At 39.6% G+C, this 19938-nt stretch overlaps 1 protein-coding gene and 2 non-coding genes across 3 annotated transcripts in view; 1 reads left to right on the top strand and 2 right to left on the bottom strand.

Annotated features, from left to right (window-relative positions):
- The window catches only part of LOC121730822, a 34971-nt gene extending 16360 nt beyond the window's left edge, over positions 1 to 18611 (top strand). Inside the window, exons 6-13 of the mRNA XM_042120000.1 lie at positions 8022 to 8136; positions 9219 to 9391; positions 11336 to 11466; positions 11727 to 11946; positions 14777 to 14941; positions 16392 to 16481; positions 17046 to 17213; positions 17543 to 18611. Coding sequence (XP_041975934.1) covers positions 8022 to 8136; positions 9219 to 9391; positions 11336 to 11466; positions 11727 to 11946; positions 14777 to 14941; positions 16392 to 16481; positions 17046 to 17213; positions 17543 to 17662 — 1182 coding nt within the window. The 3' untranslated portion in view covers positions 17663 to 18611. The remainder of the gene's footprint in view (positions 1 to 8021; positions 8137 to 9218; positions 9392 to 11335; positions 11467 to 11726; positions 11947 to 14776; positions 14942 to 16391; positions 16482 to 17045; positions 17214 to 17542) is intronic.
- Trnai-aau lies at positions 689 to 762 on the bottom strand. Its single transcript has one exon. It is a non-coding gene; the product is annotated as a tRNA-Ile (tRNA).
- Trnai-aau lies at positions 3198 to 3271 on the bottom strand. Its single transcript has one exon. It is a non-coding gene; the product is annotated as a tRNA-Ile (tRNA).
- Positions 18612 to 19938: the final 1327 nt, after the last annotated feature.

Below are 19938 nucleotides of genomic sequence, written 5' to 3' on the forward strand. Positions count from 1 at the left end.
TATTGATATTAAATTCTGGAGATGTTCATCAGTATATCGAGACCTTTTTTTTTTTGAGACCTACATTTATTTTTAACGAAAATCTTCGAACATGCTTGGTCCGCAGTCCGCACACAATGGGTTGGTGACCTCTGCAATCCCAAATCACATCCTCATCACCTTGATGAGTGGCAGTCTTCCACCGCGCATTCTTCACGTAACTTTCTGCCGCTCACTGTAAAACTCCGGAAAGAACTGTCACCAGCAGTATTTCCGGACCTATACGACCTGTAAACCTTCAAGAAGAGAGCTTATTCCCAAAAGGCCGACAACGCACCTGCAGCTCTTCTGATGTTGCTAGTGTCCGTGGCCGACGGTACGAGTAGTTGCTTTCCGTCAGGTGACCCTTTAGTTGCTCGTTTGCCTCCTTATTTTATATTTAAAAAAATGTCTTCATTTTAAATCTCTGCTGTGAGCAGGACAAATCTTATCCAGGATGTAGCTGGGTTAATTTTCAATTTTCATATCAATCATAATATCAAGACCACAATTAAATTGTCTTAAAAATTAAAATAATATTAAAATTGACCAAGTGAAAACCAGACCTATATATGCATTGGCTGGGCTCTTCCACAATAACCGTGATTCCTGAAAGGGGTCTAAACTCCTGAGAGACCTTTTTTCAGGTACGGAACTTGAAAAAAAGTCGTGGCCCATGAGGGGATCGAACCCGCGACCTTCGCGTTATTAGCACGACGCTCTAACCAACTGAGCTAATGGGCCGACAACATAAATACAGTATTTTCATACTTTGTTCAATTTATCAGGTAATAAAGTCGGTAGTGTTATTAGAGCAACACTTTATGTAGTACGCGACATTTAAGTAATAAATTAGTGGTGTTATTGATAAAATACTTTTCGATAGCGGAGTATTATAAATGACGGTAAAAGTAATGTATTACATAAATACAAAACCAAAAAATATGAGGTTTGTCGGTAAATATTAAGTAAGTATAGGCCTAATAACACGTTCTGTCTAAAATAGCATTTGTAAAAGTATTTTACACAATTAGCATGCTACAAAATATAATGTGCTAAAACGGAGCTTTTACTGTGCAGTTATAGCATATTTGTTTTATCTATGAGTAGTTTTGTTTATTCCCCCGTTTAGACAGTTTTCGTGCTCGAGTTTTGAGGCTAAATTGTAGGCCATATCTCTCTTATCTACTCGCTCTCTAGAGTAGAGACAGCTATAGATATTCACGCTCAGAAAAAGTTCAGTGCTGGTTACACTTCACAGCAACCGGTAGCCGCTACAGCTACTGCAGTCACAAGTGGTCGCGTCTGGTCGTGTGGTGGCGGTGACGGCGATGACGGTGACATTGACCGTTGACCGTCAGCCGTATCGATCGCCGCCGCCCGCCCGACACACACACTGTCATATCCGTTACCATGTTTGTGGAGCTTTGTTGAGGGCAAGTGCGATTACTGTCTTCCGTGGAACATCCCCCTGATAAGCGATTACCATGTCATGGATAACCATCAGAGGGATGCTAATTGCTATCTTAAAATATCTGTAACGTTGTTTGAGCTAGTGGAACATTGTACCATCTAAGAAATTGTTTTATAGGCAGTTGACGGATCTACGTCATTTGGTCGCCTTATGTCAATTAAATGTTAGCTGTGATCATAAAGTTAATATTACCAAGCGGAATAGAGAAACAAAGGCAAAGAATGTCACTATCAGTAACACTGCGTGGTAAAAAGAAACGTGTGATACATGACAGCAGCACTCTTTTTTTGACGTCCAGTCGGCACGTGCCGCACGTTGACAATTTAATTTCATAGAATTCTCTCTAATTAAAGGACTTTATCGTAAAACGATAATGCCGTCCTTATAGGTATTCAATACAAATTAATAAAAAATTGAAAATCAATAAATCAGCCTCGTTTTAAACATACTATGTAGTCCAGATATATCTCTTAAACATCTCTGGGGTATTTATGAGATATATCTAAAATCTTATGTAATATTTTAGCAGCCTCAGAAGATGGATCAGCCAAGATACTGTTAATACTGCCTACATTATAATAATCACTATTGAGACGTGACCTCAAGTCTGCGCCCCGGACACACTCCGTCAGTATATGGACAATATCATCTTGTGTATTGCAGATCTCACATAAGGATGTTCAATCATGCTTGTGTAAGTGTATACGTACACATATTTTTCACACAGATGAAAACCGATTTCGGTTTTGTTTGACAGCTCGAGATTGTTGCTCTATTCCGCTAGGTATATTAACTTTATGGCTGTGATTTATCGGCTGGGTTTGACGTAACGCTACAAAATTACTTATGTTACATTAGATCCTCCATCTGTCTATAGCAATCAACTTCTCTGATAGTACATATTGATGGCACCAGACTCCTGGTAAGCGTACCACAAAACGAAGAACTATCAAAGGAAGGAACTATTAAATGTGTATTCAGAGATATATTATATTATAATAACGTTGTTTAAGCTACATTGGACTAATAGTCCAATATAGCAGGACACGAGACGATGGCCTCGTGGTACCTAAGCAATATTACCATCAACTATGGGGAAACGCCCAAATGAGATATCCAAACTAGCTATGGTAACTAGTAAGGCGAGTCATAACAATGTACAGATTTTGAGTAAGTTCTATAAAACTCCTCCTGACTTAAACCACAGCTCTGAAAATATTACTTTATATTAATGTATCAACTTGCGACTGCTTATTTTATATACACTCACTAGATTTGTTACCCGGATTAAAAACAAAATAATTATAACACTGTGAAATATAAATGGCAAATCCATTCTGCTTAGTGATCAGTTACACTGACCTTGATGTTATATAAGGAAACTCCTTTTCCGAATTTAGCGTTGCGGTGGAAGGGTGGCAACTTCTCCTTGCAGGGGAATGTTGGTGCAACACGTGGTCGTGACGTGCAATAACTCATGGTCAAATCACGATAAAGGTCAATACTTTATTTCAGAAGTGTGGTAGTAAATTTAGAATGAAAGTGAAATGAGAAAACGGCTATAATATCCTTTTCTAGGTATTCGCCTCTTTGTTTACATGTAGCAATTTTTAAGGCTTTGCCGCCTTATACCAAACACACATAAAGGAGTAAAAATATACCTTTTTTGGACTAAATGTTTATTTTGGTTAAAAAAAAGAATTTGTGGCCCATGAGGGGATCGAACCCGCGACCTTCGCGTTATTAGCACGACGCTCTAACCAACTGAGCTAATGGGCCGATGCATGTGAAGGTAAATATTGTCTGCGTTATTAAATGCCTTTTTCTCCAGTTTTGACGGCGGTCGCTGGCTTATTATACATCAGGGCAGCTACGGGAGTATTTTTTAGAGGTCAAGTACAGTAAACATGCCGTACGTAGGAACATTCTCCTTCCAGACTCCAGCGGGACGGATGACCGACACGACTGGCTCAGCTGTACTACTCGTATTACGCCCCAACTATTGAAAATAATTTGAATGTTCTTCGGATTTTCAAAAGAGATGTTATAATATGTTCCTCTTGTAACCCCTATAAATATTTTTTGTCATTCAGCATGAAACCTTTGGATAAGTTGTCTTGGGTTATTAGGACGAAAACAAAAATGTATGGGACTTAACAACTGACATACAGCTCATACATGCTCGACTGCAGGTGCCATGTGTATAATATGATAATACTTGTATTATCAAACTGAGCCAATAAATATTTTATTGCCTTTATTCGATAAACCCACTAGCAGGATATCTTTATGATATCCGCTTCCATAACAAATTACAATCATAACATTAGTGATTTCATATCGTGGTTACTTCATTATTAAAATCTGATAACCTATGGTCAAAATCACGAAGCGAGTCACAAAATTCTTAAAATGACAAAATTGTTGTGACCAGTCTCGTGCTTTAGACTTTACCGTTTACACTCAATCCCCGCGTGATATACAACTTTAGAAATAACTCGAACAAATACGAAAAAACAAACCGACGGTTTTTATATAGATAATGGTAATGCGAGCGTTTACGGGTAATAACTAAATTAAATCAATTACTTGTATACACGCTGTATAATATTGCGGCTGACGTGCCTCATACTGCCGATGAATATTTTAGTTGAAAAGTGGCTTTATGCGTTTCGTTGACTATCGACAACTTGTGTGAGGTAAAGGTCTTAGCACATTATACTGACTTCACAACCACTAGATTCTCAGCAAATAATTTTCATGAGAGTGAATAATTGAAAAACGTGTAAGTTAGTCATATTATAATCGATCGTCGAAGATGTACTCACCTCTACAGGATGTAACAAAACTAATCGATAATACTTTAGGATGTGTATTGTGTACGTATTCCTTATATAGAGTTCACTAAGTATGGGTATGGGCAACCGCACCAGCGTCACGAGTTTCCCTATATAAAAGGGGAAAAAATGTTGGTCTTTTAGCGCTGCCACTTTCACAGTGAACTTTCTACAAGGAACACGTACACACCCTATTCCCTAAAGTATTATAATTTATAACTTGGTTTTGTTACTGCCTGTATAAATATTATGTAACGTTTAGAGAGACAATTTGAGAGCGGGATCCGAGGAGCACTGATCTATAAAGAATTAGATAAATCAATTATCAACTGATGCCGTCAGTATTAACAATTTATTAACGATGTTGCATATTACGACTGCTTGCGCATGAAACGCAAATCCTACGGTAAACGCACTCGTTTCTGCGATAAAATGTAAATTTTTTGCGTTCTACAATCTATATTAGTTAAATGAAACCAATATTATACGCGATGACAACAAAACTTTAGCTTTTGAATTACAACCAGACATACGTACATTTTCATACGGCATGGGTCTACAAAGAGAAATTTCTAGAAAAAAATCGAACATACATAATAGATATCGAATATTCGTGGAATAGTTTATAATGTGGCACATAACTAATAGCAGTGAGTCATGTTATGATGTATGTGAACGATCAACTTGATCCAGGGGTATATATGACAGTCATTTTAAGTTGAAAACATCGTCATTAAAACATATATTCACTACATGGTCTTTGACTCTGCATCATTAAGTTAATATACCTAGCGGTATTGAGCAACAATCTCGAGCTATCAAACGAAACCGAAATTGGTTTCATCTGTGTGTAAAAATATGTGTACATATACACTTACACCATCATGATTGAACATGATTTCTATGAGATTAAATTGTCAACGTGCGGCACGAGCCGGCTGGACGTCAAAAAAAGAGTGCTGCTGTCATGTATCACACGTCTTTTTTTACCACGCAGTGTTACTGATAGTGACATCTCTCTTGCTCAGGCCTTTGTTTTTCTATTCCGCTAGTTATATTAACTTTATGCTCTACATAGGCGTTTTGAACTATAAAAAAAAGTCGAGTGGTATGTACTGTGTTTGTGCATGGCATATCAAAATTACATTCTGATAGTACATAATATACATTATATAATTATCACACTAATGTAAAATTGTGATCTCTGTCTATAATGCTCTTGCGATTAAGCCTCCGAACTGGAGATATTCTGGGTCCCGGGAAAAGACATGGGACATTTTAATACTGCCAAATCGTATACGGTTACCGTGAAGCGAGTTTCTGCGCGAAGTGATAATCAACATTTAGCATAACATAGTGCACCGACAGATTTAAATACCCTTTTTGACTGCGGTAAAGCCTGGAAAGGATAGGTCGAGGTACTACGGCCAGCCTTGGCTACGAACCTAGAAAGCCGAAGGAGACAAATATGAAAGAAATAATTAATAAAGATATAACCGAAGTCGGCGTGGGAGCCCGCAGCTGCCGGCTGGCGTGAATGTTTAATGTGGGGGGGGTTCATACTTAATAAGTTTGTTTCTTTCGATGGGAGGTTCTGAACCTATGAATTAGAAATAGGCCTCAAACTCGTCTTTGAAAACTGTAAGTGGTTACGGCTAATATAGTTGTGACCTCAATGTAACACATGGACGGTCACGTCACACGTGGTTAGGACGGGGCACAGTGGGCCGTAGCCCGTATCTTTGAATATCGACAGCTCAAGCTCTTTAGGAAGTCTGTTATTAACGCAAGATTTACCTAAAAACGGAGAAACATAATATATTAGGACGAATATATTGTACATATAATATATTCGCCTTCAGATAAATTTCGTCGTCTACTAAAAAAAATCAAAGAAACTTAGATTTTTAACATCAACAAAGTGAACTTTATTACTAATTATATTAAAATTTAAAGTATATTTGTCATTAATTGCTCTGATAACATCCTGTGAATTTAACGAGATTACAATATGTTTTACATCAATTAAACACTGATCTGTCACTTACTCGTACCTTCTTAAGGCTGCGTTTCCACTGAAGCGGAGCGGAGCTTAGCGGTGCCCGAATTGACCAATCACTATGCTCGAAATCTCCGCTCTGCTTCAATGGAAACAGCACGAGTGGGGGTGGAGCGGAGCTGAGTGGATATTCATAGAAACGCAGCCGACCGACAACGGGGTGCAGAGCGGAGGACAGCGGAGCTGGGCGGTGCGGAGCGGTGCGGTACAGAGCGGGACGGTGCATACTCGCGCTCAAGCGGTCACTGGCGACCGCGACATCGTTACGTCACAATAGACATAACTTCGCTCCGCTCGACTCCGCTCCGCTCGACTCCGCTTCGCTCGACTCCGCTTCGCTCGACTCCGCTACGCTCCGCTACGCTCCGCTTCAGTGGAAACACTGAGCACTTTTCACCGCTCCTCTCCGCTCCGCTTCAGTGGAAACGCAGCCTTATTCCCCAGAATGTCACTGAATAATGTTGTTGACGTTTTCACACTAATAAATAAATAACTAAAACATCATAAGAAATCTACTATAAATATTAGATAAGAAACGTATTGTTGCCTTCTAAATAAATAATAGAGCGCTCGGCCAGTATTTTAGCTATTATCGGAGGAATTTCGAAGTCGGTCGGCTGATTACTATGGAATCGTATATGAAGCGAAGTCAGTCTTATTCATGGAATACTTTATGACGGGTCATCAAAAAATAATTATCACTTTTCGGATTATATTCGATAGTCCGCGAAGGTCGCCTCGAGGTGAAGAGAGTGTAATTAAATAATGATATAATGATAGGCTGCAGGCTTTAGCAGTAAACGCGTAAACATAACAAAGAGTCCTAACATAGTTACACAGACTACAGCACAGACATAGATCGAGATAGATACCGCATGTGTACTTCGCGTGCCATATCGCGTTCCCAAACGACGAGCAATGGTCGTCTTTCGAAAGTCTGTTCTTTAGTCTGCTATCGGAATCGGACGTCAATCGGAATTTTAAAAATGCCTAAATGCCTAATTGTACCTTATTGAGCTGTAGAAATTCGAAAAGAAACGTTAGCCTAGATAATGGACACGTTTCTTATCATCGGTACGTCACACTAGGTGGGAAAAAGAGGCACGCTCGTTTGCATACAAATGGAGGGACATGCGGTATCTATCTTGATCTATGTCTGTGGACTACAGTCAAAAAACTCCGTTTGGCTCTCCCACGTATAAATTATTATATCGTTTCTGCCGATATGCTGTTTTAAATGACAAAACCATGAAAGCTATAGAGCTTTCTGTAGCTTTTATGGTTTTGTCTATGTAATCAAGGTAGTGAGTAGGGATTCTAAGGTTTGGTTGGCGTCACATACCTATCTGAGGCCTTCGCGCGGCATTCAATTATAGAAGTTAATGGATACATTATCTGGTTGATTGATTGCATACGCACTTTCTATGCTACCTGCCTGGTTATAGGTAGGCTATCTTTGCCTATAGGTAACAATAACAAAGATTCGCTTGCGAACATAATGCCTTTTAAGTTTTATCTGACTCTAACTTAATATTTTTAGAAACTGTGGGTTTCTTTGGAACTAAAAATCGAACTGAAAACAGCCAATGTTCAAGAGAGGCGTGCCGGCATGATTAGTGTACCTCTCTTACAGATCAACGGCGAAAGGAACCCAGACGAGGTATACAAGGACTTTCGTGCGGCCGTCCTGCAGATCCTGGGAACAGTAGAGGACCAGAACATGAACGGCGTGGGTGTGGGGGGAGGGGGTGAGTTGTTTAATCTTATAGTTATAATAATTGAGGCCAGCGTTGCCAGATTTTTTTTGTGCCAAGTCGGGACTTTGGAACTTTTTGAGTGAAAAAGCGGGATTCTTCAGTCAAAAGCAAAGTAAAAAATGGTACAAAATCAAAAGTTTTTTGAAATTTTTATCTTTTATTTGCTTTAAAATAACGTTTACGTGACAATAGATAGCTAAAGTAGCCATATAAAATCCACCCCTCTACCTCCCACACTCTTATCTTCATTACGCACCTTTCTTTCTCAGCACACTGCACGTACGTTCGGGCTTTCCCCGAAAAGCGGGACTGAGCCTGTCCCGCGCGGGACATTTAATTTTGATGAAAAAATCGGGACTTCCCGCCAAAATCGGGACGTCTGGCAACGCTGGTTGAGGCGTTTTTTTAGGCGAAAAATTTGCTGTAGAATAATAATAGCACAGCGAAATAAAGATGTAAGTTCCATAGACTGTGATAATAGTTATTGTTCAAGACCTTTGGCACGAATCAGCGCGCAGAGCATGCCTATTGCTTGCAGTGACGGATTAAGACTACTTGATGCCCTAAGCAATACATGCCTGTATATCCCCCCATAATCCGTACGTCAACTAGAATCGGTCTTTAAACTAAACTTTTACCACCTAAAAACATTAGTTTTTTCCTAGAAACATTTTTGGTGTGGTTTTTGGTGACGTGAGAGTGAGACGTGATGCCCTAAGGACGAATGATATTTGTGCTTCTTCTGGTGCCCCCTCAGACGTGATGCCCTAGACAATTGCTTAATGTGATTAAGGGTTAATCCGTCACTGATTGCTGGTGTGTTAAATTGTATATTACTGTTCCGTAAGTCGTTGAAAAACCATTGCTCGTGTTTGAAATTGCTTCCAACTAAACGCGTCTATGCGTCAGTACTCACAGAGCACATGTTGTTGTTAAAGGGCAATATGTTATGCTAGGTAAATTAGCCCTAACAGCTAGGGAGTAGGGTAAAATCCTAAGTATACGCTGAATAAATAGATTTTGAGCTCGCATTACCCTTTCTAGTTTTACACTACAAGGCTTATATTCTGTAGGTATTCCAGGCGAGATAGTGGGCGTGGAGCCGGCACCAGCTCGGCTGACGGACGTGGACGTGGATGATGACGCGCTGCCGGAGACCCGCCTGCCCACCATACCTATGGCGCCGCCCAAGGTGCCCGTGCCGAAGGTGGTTCCGGTCAATGGAGTCAACCATACTAGTCCTAAGGTAATTTAAAATTATTCTTTTTTCATGACCAAAGAACAATAGAACAAGAATCGAGCAGACCGATCATGGCCGTAGCTAGAGGGGGCATTGTGGGGCAATGCCCTACCTTAAAAATCACAAAAATGTAAACCAATTTCTATTATTAAGTTGTTCCTTCATATTTTGAGTTAAAATAAAATTGTATACAGTATGGTGACTGATTTAGGAGCCCGTGCTCCAAGATAGATCAACAAGTATGACATTTTTTTCACTTCCGCCCTACCCTAAAACCAATGCTGCCCTACCTTAAATTTGACTCTAGCTACAGCCGATTGAATGATTACGGACGAATAAACTGATACCGCTGGTCATAAACATTTCCTCTGAATTGCGTTTCTCGTCTATTCAGATTATTTTATATCGGGCCAGCTTTTTAATTATACTTTTGCCTTAAGCCAAAGCTGAGCCTATTATATGTTTAAAAAAACTGGCCAAGTGCGTGTCGGGCCACGCGCAATATAGAGTTCCGTAGTACCGCTAATTTTTGATTGGCCAATGACAGGACATTTATAACGTGTACACTACTAACAACATCATCTCAGTTCAAAGGAATTTGAACGAAAAGTTCTATTACACTTCGCCGAATACATTTTTTTTTGTTTTTTTTTAGTATCGACTATTACTCAAAAACTTATGAAGTCTTCTTAGCCGTGATAATTTTCCTTTTAAATTCAGCATATTTCCTATTCTCGTGATTTTTGTCACATTTCTAGAAGCAACCGTTTAGCTGGTAGAAGGGGGGACACTAGACTCTAACGATTTTTTCCACTTTAAAACTTCATATTTCACAAATGGATCCCTAAAACAGAAAATGATCTATGAATACTCGTTATTAAAAAACCTATCCAACGACACCCCACACGATGGGGTGGGCGCGAAAAAAAAACCCCGACCTAGACAGACGGGCGCAGACGGACGGACGGACAGACCGAAACTATACAGGTTCCTTGTTGACTACGGAACCCTAAAAATGAGGCTTAGAAGATCCTGACCATCCGTCAGATATTTTTAAAATGATTGTTTATAAGAACTGAGGCAGGACTGCTACTGTTATAAACATGCTTTTTCGAGTAACAGTCATCAGCTCAATAACGTAACGTTTTGGCCGGGTTAATATTCACCAATTCAAACATAAACATTCAATGAGGGAGGCGTCATAGGTCTGCGTCATCATTTCGTTGATTAGTCATTTCAAACTTATCGCAAGTAGACTAGATATATTTTTTCCAACAATGATCCAGCGAATGACTGGCAGAACTGAACAAATAGGAGATACATTTATCAACCTGAATGAGTCTCCTTGGCCTACTCACCTCAGCGTGGGAAAAAATTATTAGGGTGTACAATTACATAGATAGCTTCCCGAGTGTCGAGGGTGACCTTATTAAAATGGGCATAGACATTACACATGCACGTTTAAACCCACGAACTAATAAAATATTTAATATAGAGGATAACTTTTTTGTAATTTATCTATCAAGTGACAATTATTTATAACACTATTTACTACAGTGCGTATGTACTATTTACCATCGAGGAAATTGATTCCTAGGCAGTTTGGTCGGCTTATGTCCATTCAATGTTAGCTGTGATCGGTTGGATGGGTACATAACGCGACCAAATTACTAAGGTCCGCCATCTGCCTAGGAATCAACTCCTCTGATAGTACCTATTATTCGATTATTCGTATTGTATTTACGTATGTACTACATATATGACACGTTGGAGAAGCCTCGAGTTGGCAATAAATTATAGAAAAATATGGATTACCGAAAGCTTGGTGTAAATATTTTAGTACCTAAATGAGAGAGGGTACTGATTATAAAAGGTTACGGCTTTTTTTTAGGTTTTTTTTCTAATACCAAGCGATTCTACAAATAATATTTTCTCTAACTACATTCACAGGCGGAGGTGATCAGAGTGCGTGGTGCGGCGAGCGCGCCCGTCACGCTGTGGGTGGTCGGCGGGCCCGGCAGCAACAAGGCGGCGCTGTGCGAGCGGGCCGTCGCACAGACGCAGGGGTGGACGCACTTCAGGTGAGTTCGTGATGGCCTAAGGGACGTAGCAGCAGATTATGAGGCAAGAGCTATAAGGGCTTGAAAAGACTTGAATAAAGAATAAATACCTATCTTAGAAGGAAATATCAAAGAGAAGTCTACAATTACATCGATAAGTGACTTTGGTTATTTAAGTTTAGTTAACGAGTGCTATCACTTTATTCGTTTTTGTCAAAGTAAAGGTTGCAAAGCTTGTGCAAGTAGAGCCTAATAGGTAACATTTTACATCTGTATTTCAGTCTCGGTCAGCGTCTCCGCTTGCTGGCGGACGCGGGGGGCGGGCCGGTGTCGGACGGGGCGCTCGCCCGTGCGGCTGTGACGGCGGGCGAGCTGGCGCCGCGCGAGCTGGCAACGCGGCTGGTGCGCGCCGCCGTCAGCGACGCTGCGCGCGCCGGGCACGGCGTCGTGCTGGACGGGTACCCGCGAGACGTGGAGCAGATGGACGAGTTTGAGCGGGAAGTGAGTAAAGAAATGAAAGTAGTCGAGTGCCTATACTTAAGGCAGCTGGGAAATGGAAAGTAATATTGTTACATGCACATCGAAGGATTTGGAGATAAAGACTTGCTGACTCTCTTGAAGACTTTATTCATAAGCACTAGGTCCAACACAACGCACTAGGTCCAAAACACTATCACTGTCCTAGGTCGTAGCCAAGTCGTAGGTTTCACTGGTTCACTCACTATTGACATTGATCTATTGTAGACTAATATCTAGATACAGTCGAAAGTCTGTATCCAGGCTTTAAAGTGGGAATATGCCCCGATTTGATGGTTTGCTGGTCGTAAGACAATAAACCATATACGACAATATGACGTGTTTCTAATGATAAACAAAAGACTACCGTTGGTATTATTGATCTTAAAATATTTTATAATTCCTTAAATACACTGCAGAATTTGCACGGCAACTGACATTGGCCGGCAACCAAGTATTATTAAAAAGGTTAATTTTTTATTACCGTGGACGCATGCCAAAGCGGCGTCAGCTAAAATATTTTATCTCTTATTTAAATACCTAGAAGTTTTCAAAACCAGAAAGAATTTTGTAGCCAAAATGATTTTGAAACACATTGGTAAACTTTGCGTGATATCGGCCTATTAGTACAGTATAATATAGAACAGCAGGGGTAACAGTCATGATAACTGGGATCCATGTGGTTCAAAGTATTTTTGACTCACATGCTATGATATTCTATAATAAAAAAAGTAGATATCGCACTAGCGCGTACAGTCTGATACGGCCAAATGAAGTATAAGTCCCTTCTTTTGAATTAGTTGCATGTTGGCAGCGACTAGCGAGTGAGCGACGAGGTGTCACGTTAGAATATCATTGTGTCACGTTTTTGATTTAAAATGCCAAGCTGCGTTTTTAGGAAATGCAAAAATTATACTTATAATCACTTATAATGTAAAAAAGGATGAAAAAATTACGTACCACAAGTAAGTACATGAAAACATCTAGTAATTAATTTTTATTTGGATATTTTCCAAAATTATCGACAAATTATTCAATGCAAAAAATTAAACTATAAAAAGAATAGAAAATACGGACGACAACTGCAGCGTGATAAGGACAGATAATAGATTAATCAATTGAAATAATCAGAAGCGCTTGCGTAGGCACCAACACGTAGGCATCAACTAATTGCGTAATATATTGTAAACATCTTATCGTTTTAATATTTTTTAAATTTAAAACTACACATGCGTTTTCCCTTTTAACATTTATCCCAAACCATGTTACATTAATTATTTTATAAATTAAAATATGGATAGGTAAGCTGTCTAGTACGCCATGCGCCGCTCGGTTCCGGTCTATACAGGTATTATATTATAAATCTATACATTTTATAAGTAATTATTTTTATAAGTATTATAAAACAGAAATAATATGCCTTTAGAAGTAAGTATGACTGGATGCCTGAAAAAAATAGTACAATATGTTCTGCCCATTTTGAAGACCAAGACAAATATACTACGCCAAAAGGATGAGAAAATTTGCGATGCCTGTGGTTTCATCGGCAAGAGAGCACAATTTTTAACCGACTTCAAAAAAAGGATGTTATCAATGGACGGACAGACGGACAGACGGACAGACATCAAAGTCTCAGTAATAGGGTCCCATTTTTACCCTTTGGGTACAGAACCCTAAAAACATCTATTGTGTAAAGTTCACTATAATTATCATTGTAGTTTTTGCGGCAAGATTTCTTGTATTTTGTAATATTATTTTATACAGTATTGAACAAAATGAATAATATAAATGATTTAAAAATTTCAAAATAGTATATTGTAACTGATGAATGTCTCGAGAATTACCGAAAAAGGGACCGTTCTTTTAAATGAATTTTTTGATAATTTTTCTGATAAGCAGACTAAAAAACATTGGGTGAAGCAGAACATAAACCTCCTAGATATCTTTCAATGTGACCAGTTTGTGAAACCATAATTTTTCATCGGTAAACAAAGATGAACGACACGTTTCACATTTCAAACGTTCGCAAAGTTTTCTGGAAACCCAACCTGAAATATATCCAACGATTTATTCCACGTTACATAAATCGTTCTCCTCGTAAAGGATATCAGTTAAAACTGTAACATTATCTTGAGATTTTTTATCACTTGGTAAAAATATATCATCCTCGGTTAGATCTTCTTAACCATAAATGCGTCCACCACAAGTGTTATTTATATTATTAACTGCTGATGAGCAATTAAGTATTGGAAAATGTTCCACCGGTAAGTATACAATTTTCTGTAAAAGAAGACCGCAGTTCCAGGTGGTTAAATATTTTTTTATAAATGCCCTTGAACTGAATTGTATCTGGATTGTTATTATACCCTCCGTGTCGACGAATATCTCCAAGCAATATTTCAATATGGTCCTGACTAGTGACTTTATTAGTCTGTATGTCGCGATTTATGTCAATCTGTTTTCATTTTGGATCAGGGATGTAGTGTCCATGGGTGACGGTAGTTGTTTCCATTAGGTGACCCATGCGCTCGTTTGCCCCCTTATTTTAAGATTAAAATATATATTAAACTTAAAATAAGGGGCGATACGATTTTTGGCGCAACCAGTGAAGTTGCCTGGCAGTAGGAAGATGGCGGACCTATGTAATTTGATCGCGTTATGTCAAACATGGGTTCAAGACGGTCTGACGAATGGTCGTCAGATGACAGCTAACACTGAATTTACATAATCCGACCATTTGGCGTAGGTCCGTCAACTGTCTATGAATCAATTTATTTGATGGTACAATTCTGTAACCGAAATATTTTTCTCCAAGTTTGGCGTCTCGCCCCGCATGGTGCTGCTGGACTGCAGCAAGCTGCAGCTGGGGCGCGGGCGGCGCGACGACTCCGTGGCCGCCTTCCGCCGCCGCCTGGAGGTGTTCCGCGAGCTCTCCCTGCCCATGCTCAAGCGAATGGACCAGGACCACAGGCTTGTTATTGTGAGTTCTGAGTTCCTGTGCTGTGGATTCTAGAACATTCTTGTTTATACAGCGTGACTGGTGAGACATGTTCAATTATACTCGAGGACGTGATATTTGGCTATTATATTAGATGAAAAAAATACATAATATTAAAAATAACATCAATTATTGATCACTGAGTAAATGTAGCTTAAAGTTAAATAATTATTTACCCAACGCACGAACACCGCGCGCGGGAAGGGTAGCGGCGCGGTGTTTCTCTGATGATGCACGCCGCCGCGCGTAATTTACTTAGGGTCTGTTTCACCTGTTTTGTTTTGACAGATTCTCTATACTTGATCTGTCAAGTTAATTGGTGGATAGCCTTATCAGGAAGTGGTGAAACAGGCCCTTAGTGTCCATGATTCATTTATCTAAAGGGAAATTTGGTCAAAAATTAAGCACTTACCTAATTTTATTACTTACACAATAATAAAAAAAATAAAAATAATATACATCCACTTACAAAAATCCATCGTAATTGACACCTGCTCCATCGTTCGCCGATTTCTAAATCCATCGTCATCCTCTGCTACTTCACAATCATGACTCTTCCCTCATACAAATTGAATCAGGTACTTGGCATGTGCCCGTACCTGAATCATTCACCGGCATATTTGCCGAGACAAAAATTCATTTAAATATAATAATAATAATAATGAGAATCGAGTACCGAGTACTTTCCTTAAGTATTAAACATGTCTCACCAGTCACCAGTCATGCTGCATGACGTATGTGGCCTTTAGTCCAGTTGAACTTAATAATATTTTCGATGACAAAGATACAAATAAAAAGTGTTATTGAGAGTGTCCATGCATTGGGTGTGAAGTGATGATGTCTTTCAACCAGCTCACAAAAAACGTACTTACGTGGGAGAGCCATGCTTCGGCACGAATGGGCCGGCTCGACCGGAGAAATACCACGTTCTCACAGAAAACCGGCGTGAAACAGCGCCAGCGAGTGAGTTTACCGGAGGCCCAATCCCCTACCCTATTCCCTTCCCTACCCTCCTCTATTCCCTTCCCATCCCTACCCTCCCCTATTACCCTATTCCCTCTTAAAAGGCCGGCAACGCACCTGTAGCTCTTCTGATGCTGCGAGTGTCCATGGGCGACGGAAGTTGCTTTCCATCAGGTGACCCGTTTGCTCGTTTGCCCCCTTATCACATAAAAAAAAAACTTACATGTTAAGTGACACAAGGATAAGTGTGCGTTTCCATAGGAGCTAAGCTAAGGTGCGTTGCGAGAAATGCGTTTTTGAGAACCAATAGAATTACTCCATTTGCATATAACCTCGCCAGGGCAAACTGCAAAAACACATTACTTGCAACGCTGCTTAGCTCATCTCCGGTGGAAACGATGCCTAAAGCGGAGTAAAGGCGGCCTACGTGCACAAGGTCTATATCACAAAGACCATAATATTTTCCCAGGTGGATGGCGATACCGACTCGGTGGAGGTGCAGGCGGAGTTCGCGCGGGTGCTGCAGGAGGAGATGAAGAAGGCGGAGGAGATCGCCACCATCACGCCCGCCACCGCGCACCCCGCACCCCCCGCACCACCCGCACCACACACCAGAGGTAATAAAAAACATAACGTGCACCGCCTTGTCTCCCAGTCTCCTATACAGGGTGTAACAAAAATAAGTGATAATACTTTAGGGTGAGTACGTGTTCCTTATTGATAGTTCACTGTGAAAGTAGCAGTGCTGAAAGACCAACTTTTTTTTTTTTTCACTTTTGTATGGAGAAACTCGTGACGCTCGGGCCCTTGCCCATACAAAAGTGAAAAAAATTCCCCTTTCAGAGCTGCTACTTTCACAGTGAACTCTCTACAGGGAACACGTACACACCCTTAAGTATTATCGCTTATTTTTGTTACACACTGTACTTATATTTTAATGAAGCTATTTCAGCCAGTCAGACATAAGCAAAGTCTTTATTGTCTACGGTTTTCTCCAAGTAAGTTATGGAAAACTTTCTATCTCACACAACTTTTTTTGTGTCATTAATCCACATTTCGCCTGTTATTGAGGCTGGTGGTTTTTGTCTTTTAACTTATTTTACAATTAAAATTCATGTTTAACTATCCTACGAATCAAAAACGAAATTCTCTATCTCGTATGTCCATTTTTCCAGACAGCACGGCGCAGCGGCTGGCGGGCGCGACGACGCGCATGGCGGGCGCGCTCGCCAACGGCGTCCCCAATGGCGTCCCCAACGGCGTCGCCAACGGGTTTATACCTAATAACAAGGTAAATGTTTGTGATGTAGTATTAACTGAGTAAGAAACGATTATTATAATATGATAAAAACTTTGCATCTTTAAATATAAAATTATTTGAAAACTAAACTGAAGCTTTATAATATGAACATACCACTGCATGGCGTGGACAAATGTCCATTCCTTAATTAAAAAAAAAAAACTTGTTTGTGAACATTTTTAGTAGTTCCCACAGATAACTTAATAATATTATGAAGTATTTTTATAAACCTCTCTAAATATGTTCTGTAGGATAAATTGTGTGGTTCGCAATTCGCAAATATTACATGTCCCACAACTAACTATTCAATACTTTTCCAGGTGAAACCTCTGATCAACAGCACGACGCGAATTCCCACCGTGTCACAGATGACCCACGACGACGTGCGCCGCCTGTACGAGCAGAGCACCGGCGAGATCACCATGAACACGCACATCTAGTGGGATGACGGTATACTGGTAGGATGAAATTTATATACCGATGGGACGGCGATGAACACGCTAAAAACTGGTGGGTTAGCGATGCGCGCGATGTAGTCCGTCATAAACTGGTAGGATTGCGATGGACAAGCTAATGGTGAGTTAGTAAAGAAGAAGACAAACTGGTGGGATGGCGAGGATATCATCTGAAGTGTTGGCTATGCGCAGGTCAATCTCATATGCGTCATAGCGTAGACTGTAGAGCATGCTTATAAATCTCTGGGATTGTAGACTCGTTGTATAGCAATGAAGACGCAAAATAAACTGGCGAGATAGCAAAACAAGATTTAAAAATATCGTAACCGTTGGCGTAGCGTAGATTAAGGCTGGTGGGATGGAGGAAAAAAGCTTAGAACCGGTGATCCGGCTATGAACATTGAACACCGATGAGGTAGCAAAACGCGAATATACTATTGAGGAATAATCGATTACGTGGGATGGGGAAAAAGCGATACAGATCGTGGAAAAGGACAATTGATAGATGAACTTTTGAAGAGGACTTTAATGTGAAAGTGACAAGTGCCGAAAAATTATTTAATAAGTTACGTTAAGAAAGCACAAATAGAAATTACTGTAGATATTTTAAAGGGTAGATACTAGATTGTTTATTAGTTGAAAACATAGTTACTATTTCTTGAATGTATGTTCTAGCTATTTACTTAATGCCATAACGCACATAGCATAAGATATGCGACAAGTGCCTTAGCACTAGATATAAAGTAGATATTATATTGTATGTATTGTTGTTGTAAATATTGAAACTATATGTAATATGTATGTTGACGTGCTCTCTTACCTGAAGCAATCGCCTGTGAAGAATTTAGGTTATGATTCAGACTTGATAGGATTCATCAGAGTAGGTACGATTACAGAGAAGATAGATACAGTTAAGGAAATCCAGATAATTCAGGTTAACGCTAAATTATAATTTTTTATTTATTTATTTATTTATATCAGGCTACATAGGCCTAAATAAGCAAGCGTTTTGCTCGTATCACCACATACACATTTGACACATCTCAGCACAAAAGTTGCGTATCGCACCATTGTGCTAATAAGAAAGAAAGAAAGAAAAAATGTATTTTTAGTACACACAAGACACAATTACAATATAAGCAGTACAAGAGCAGACGAACTATAGTATAATTATTTAACGAATTGTGCCTAGATGTGGCCAAAAAACGGTTCAGTTCGGCTTAGGTCACCGCTACCGCTAACCGCTAAACGCAACCGCTAACGGCCATTCCCAATATTTGATCTATCTCTGGTTTTGCCCTACTAGAGATAGGAATAGCTCACAATTGACATAAAATATATGTCTCTAATGTCTAATGTGAGCTATTCCTATCTCTAGTAGGGCAAAACCAGAGATAGATTAAATGTTGGGAACGGCCGTAAGTGAAATACGGATGTCATTGAGGTAAATGTTAGGTAACTAACGAACATAATATCAGTTTATCTAGGGTACTATTTTAATTAAATATGTGGCGGTAGTAATTACTAATAATACTCGAATAACTGCTAATAATATAGGAGAAGGTGGTAATGTGGCCCCCCACTTTGTTTACCAAGCATTATTTAAAAAATATAGGAGTCAGAGACCTAAAAAATACATTATGAGACTTCTTATTCATTTATTTAAACATGTCTTATTAGGGAATAAATAAAACTCGTGCAGGACAATCGAAAGTTTTAATTATTCTTAATCAATCACATTTGGTATTTCGAGATCAAGTGATGGTAATGTGACCCCCCGGGGATGTACCATTAAATATATTGCACAAGTGAAACTTAACGGCAAAAATCACAAATATAATAGTCACCTTTGGAGCCTCCACAGTCTGAAATGTCAAGCCATTAGTCAAAAATTTGATACTGTGCCCATGGCTCTACAACTATCGAAATAAAATCACACACACTTAAAAGTTTCACCGGTCGCAAGTTTAAACTCGATCAAATGACATTCAAACTTGACACTTGACAGCCTCTGTATTTGTATGTATGCTAAATTAGTAGCATGCCGTGAGCATCCTGTTCCACCAAAATTATACTGGATAGCGTTGTTAAAACATAAAAAAATTGAAGGGGGCCAATATAACATAGGTATGCAGGGGCCACATTACCACCTTTTCCATATAATATACTCGAGGTAGCTCTCAGTTGACAGAAAACTTAAAACATGCGGACATTTACTGATTCTATGCTTACCCTCTCTGTTGATTAGCTCTCTCAAATAT

This window comes from Aricia agestis, chromosome 1, assembly GCF_905147365.1.
Source record: "Aricia agestis chromosome 1, ilAriAges1.1, whole genome shotgun sequence".
In the NCBI taxonomy this organism is placed as follows: Eukaryota; Metazoa; Arthropoda; class Insecta; order Lepidoptera; family Lycaenidae; genus Aricia; species Aricia agestis.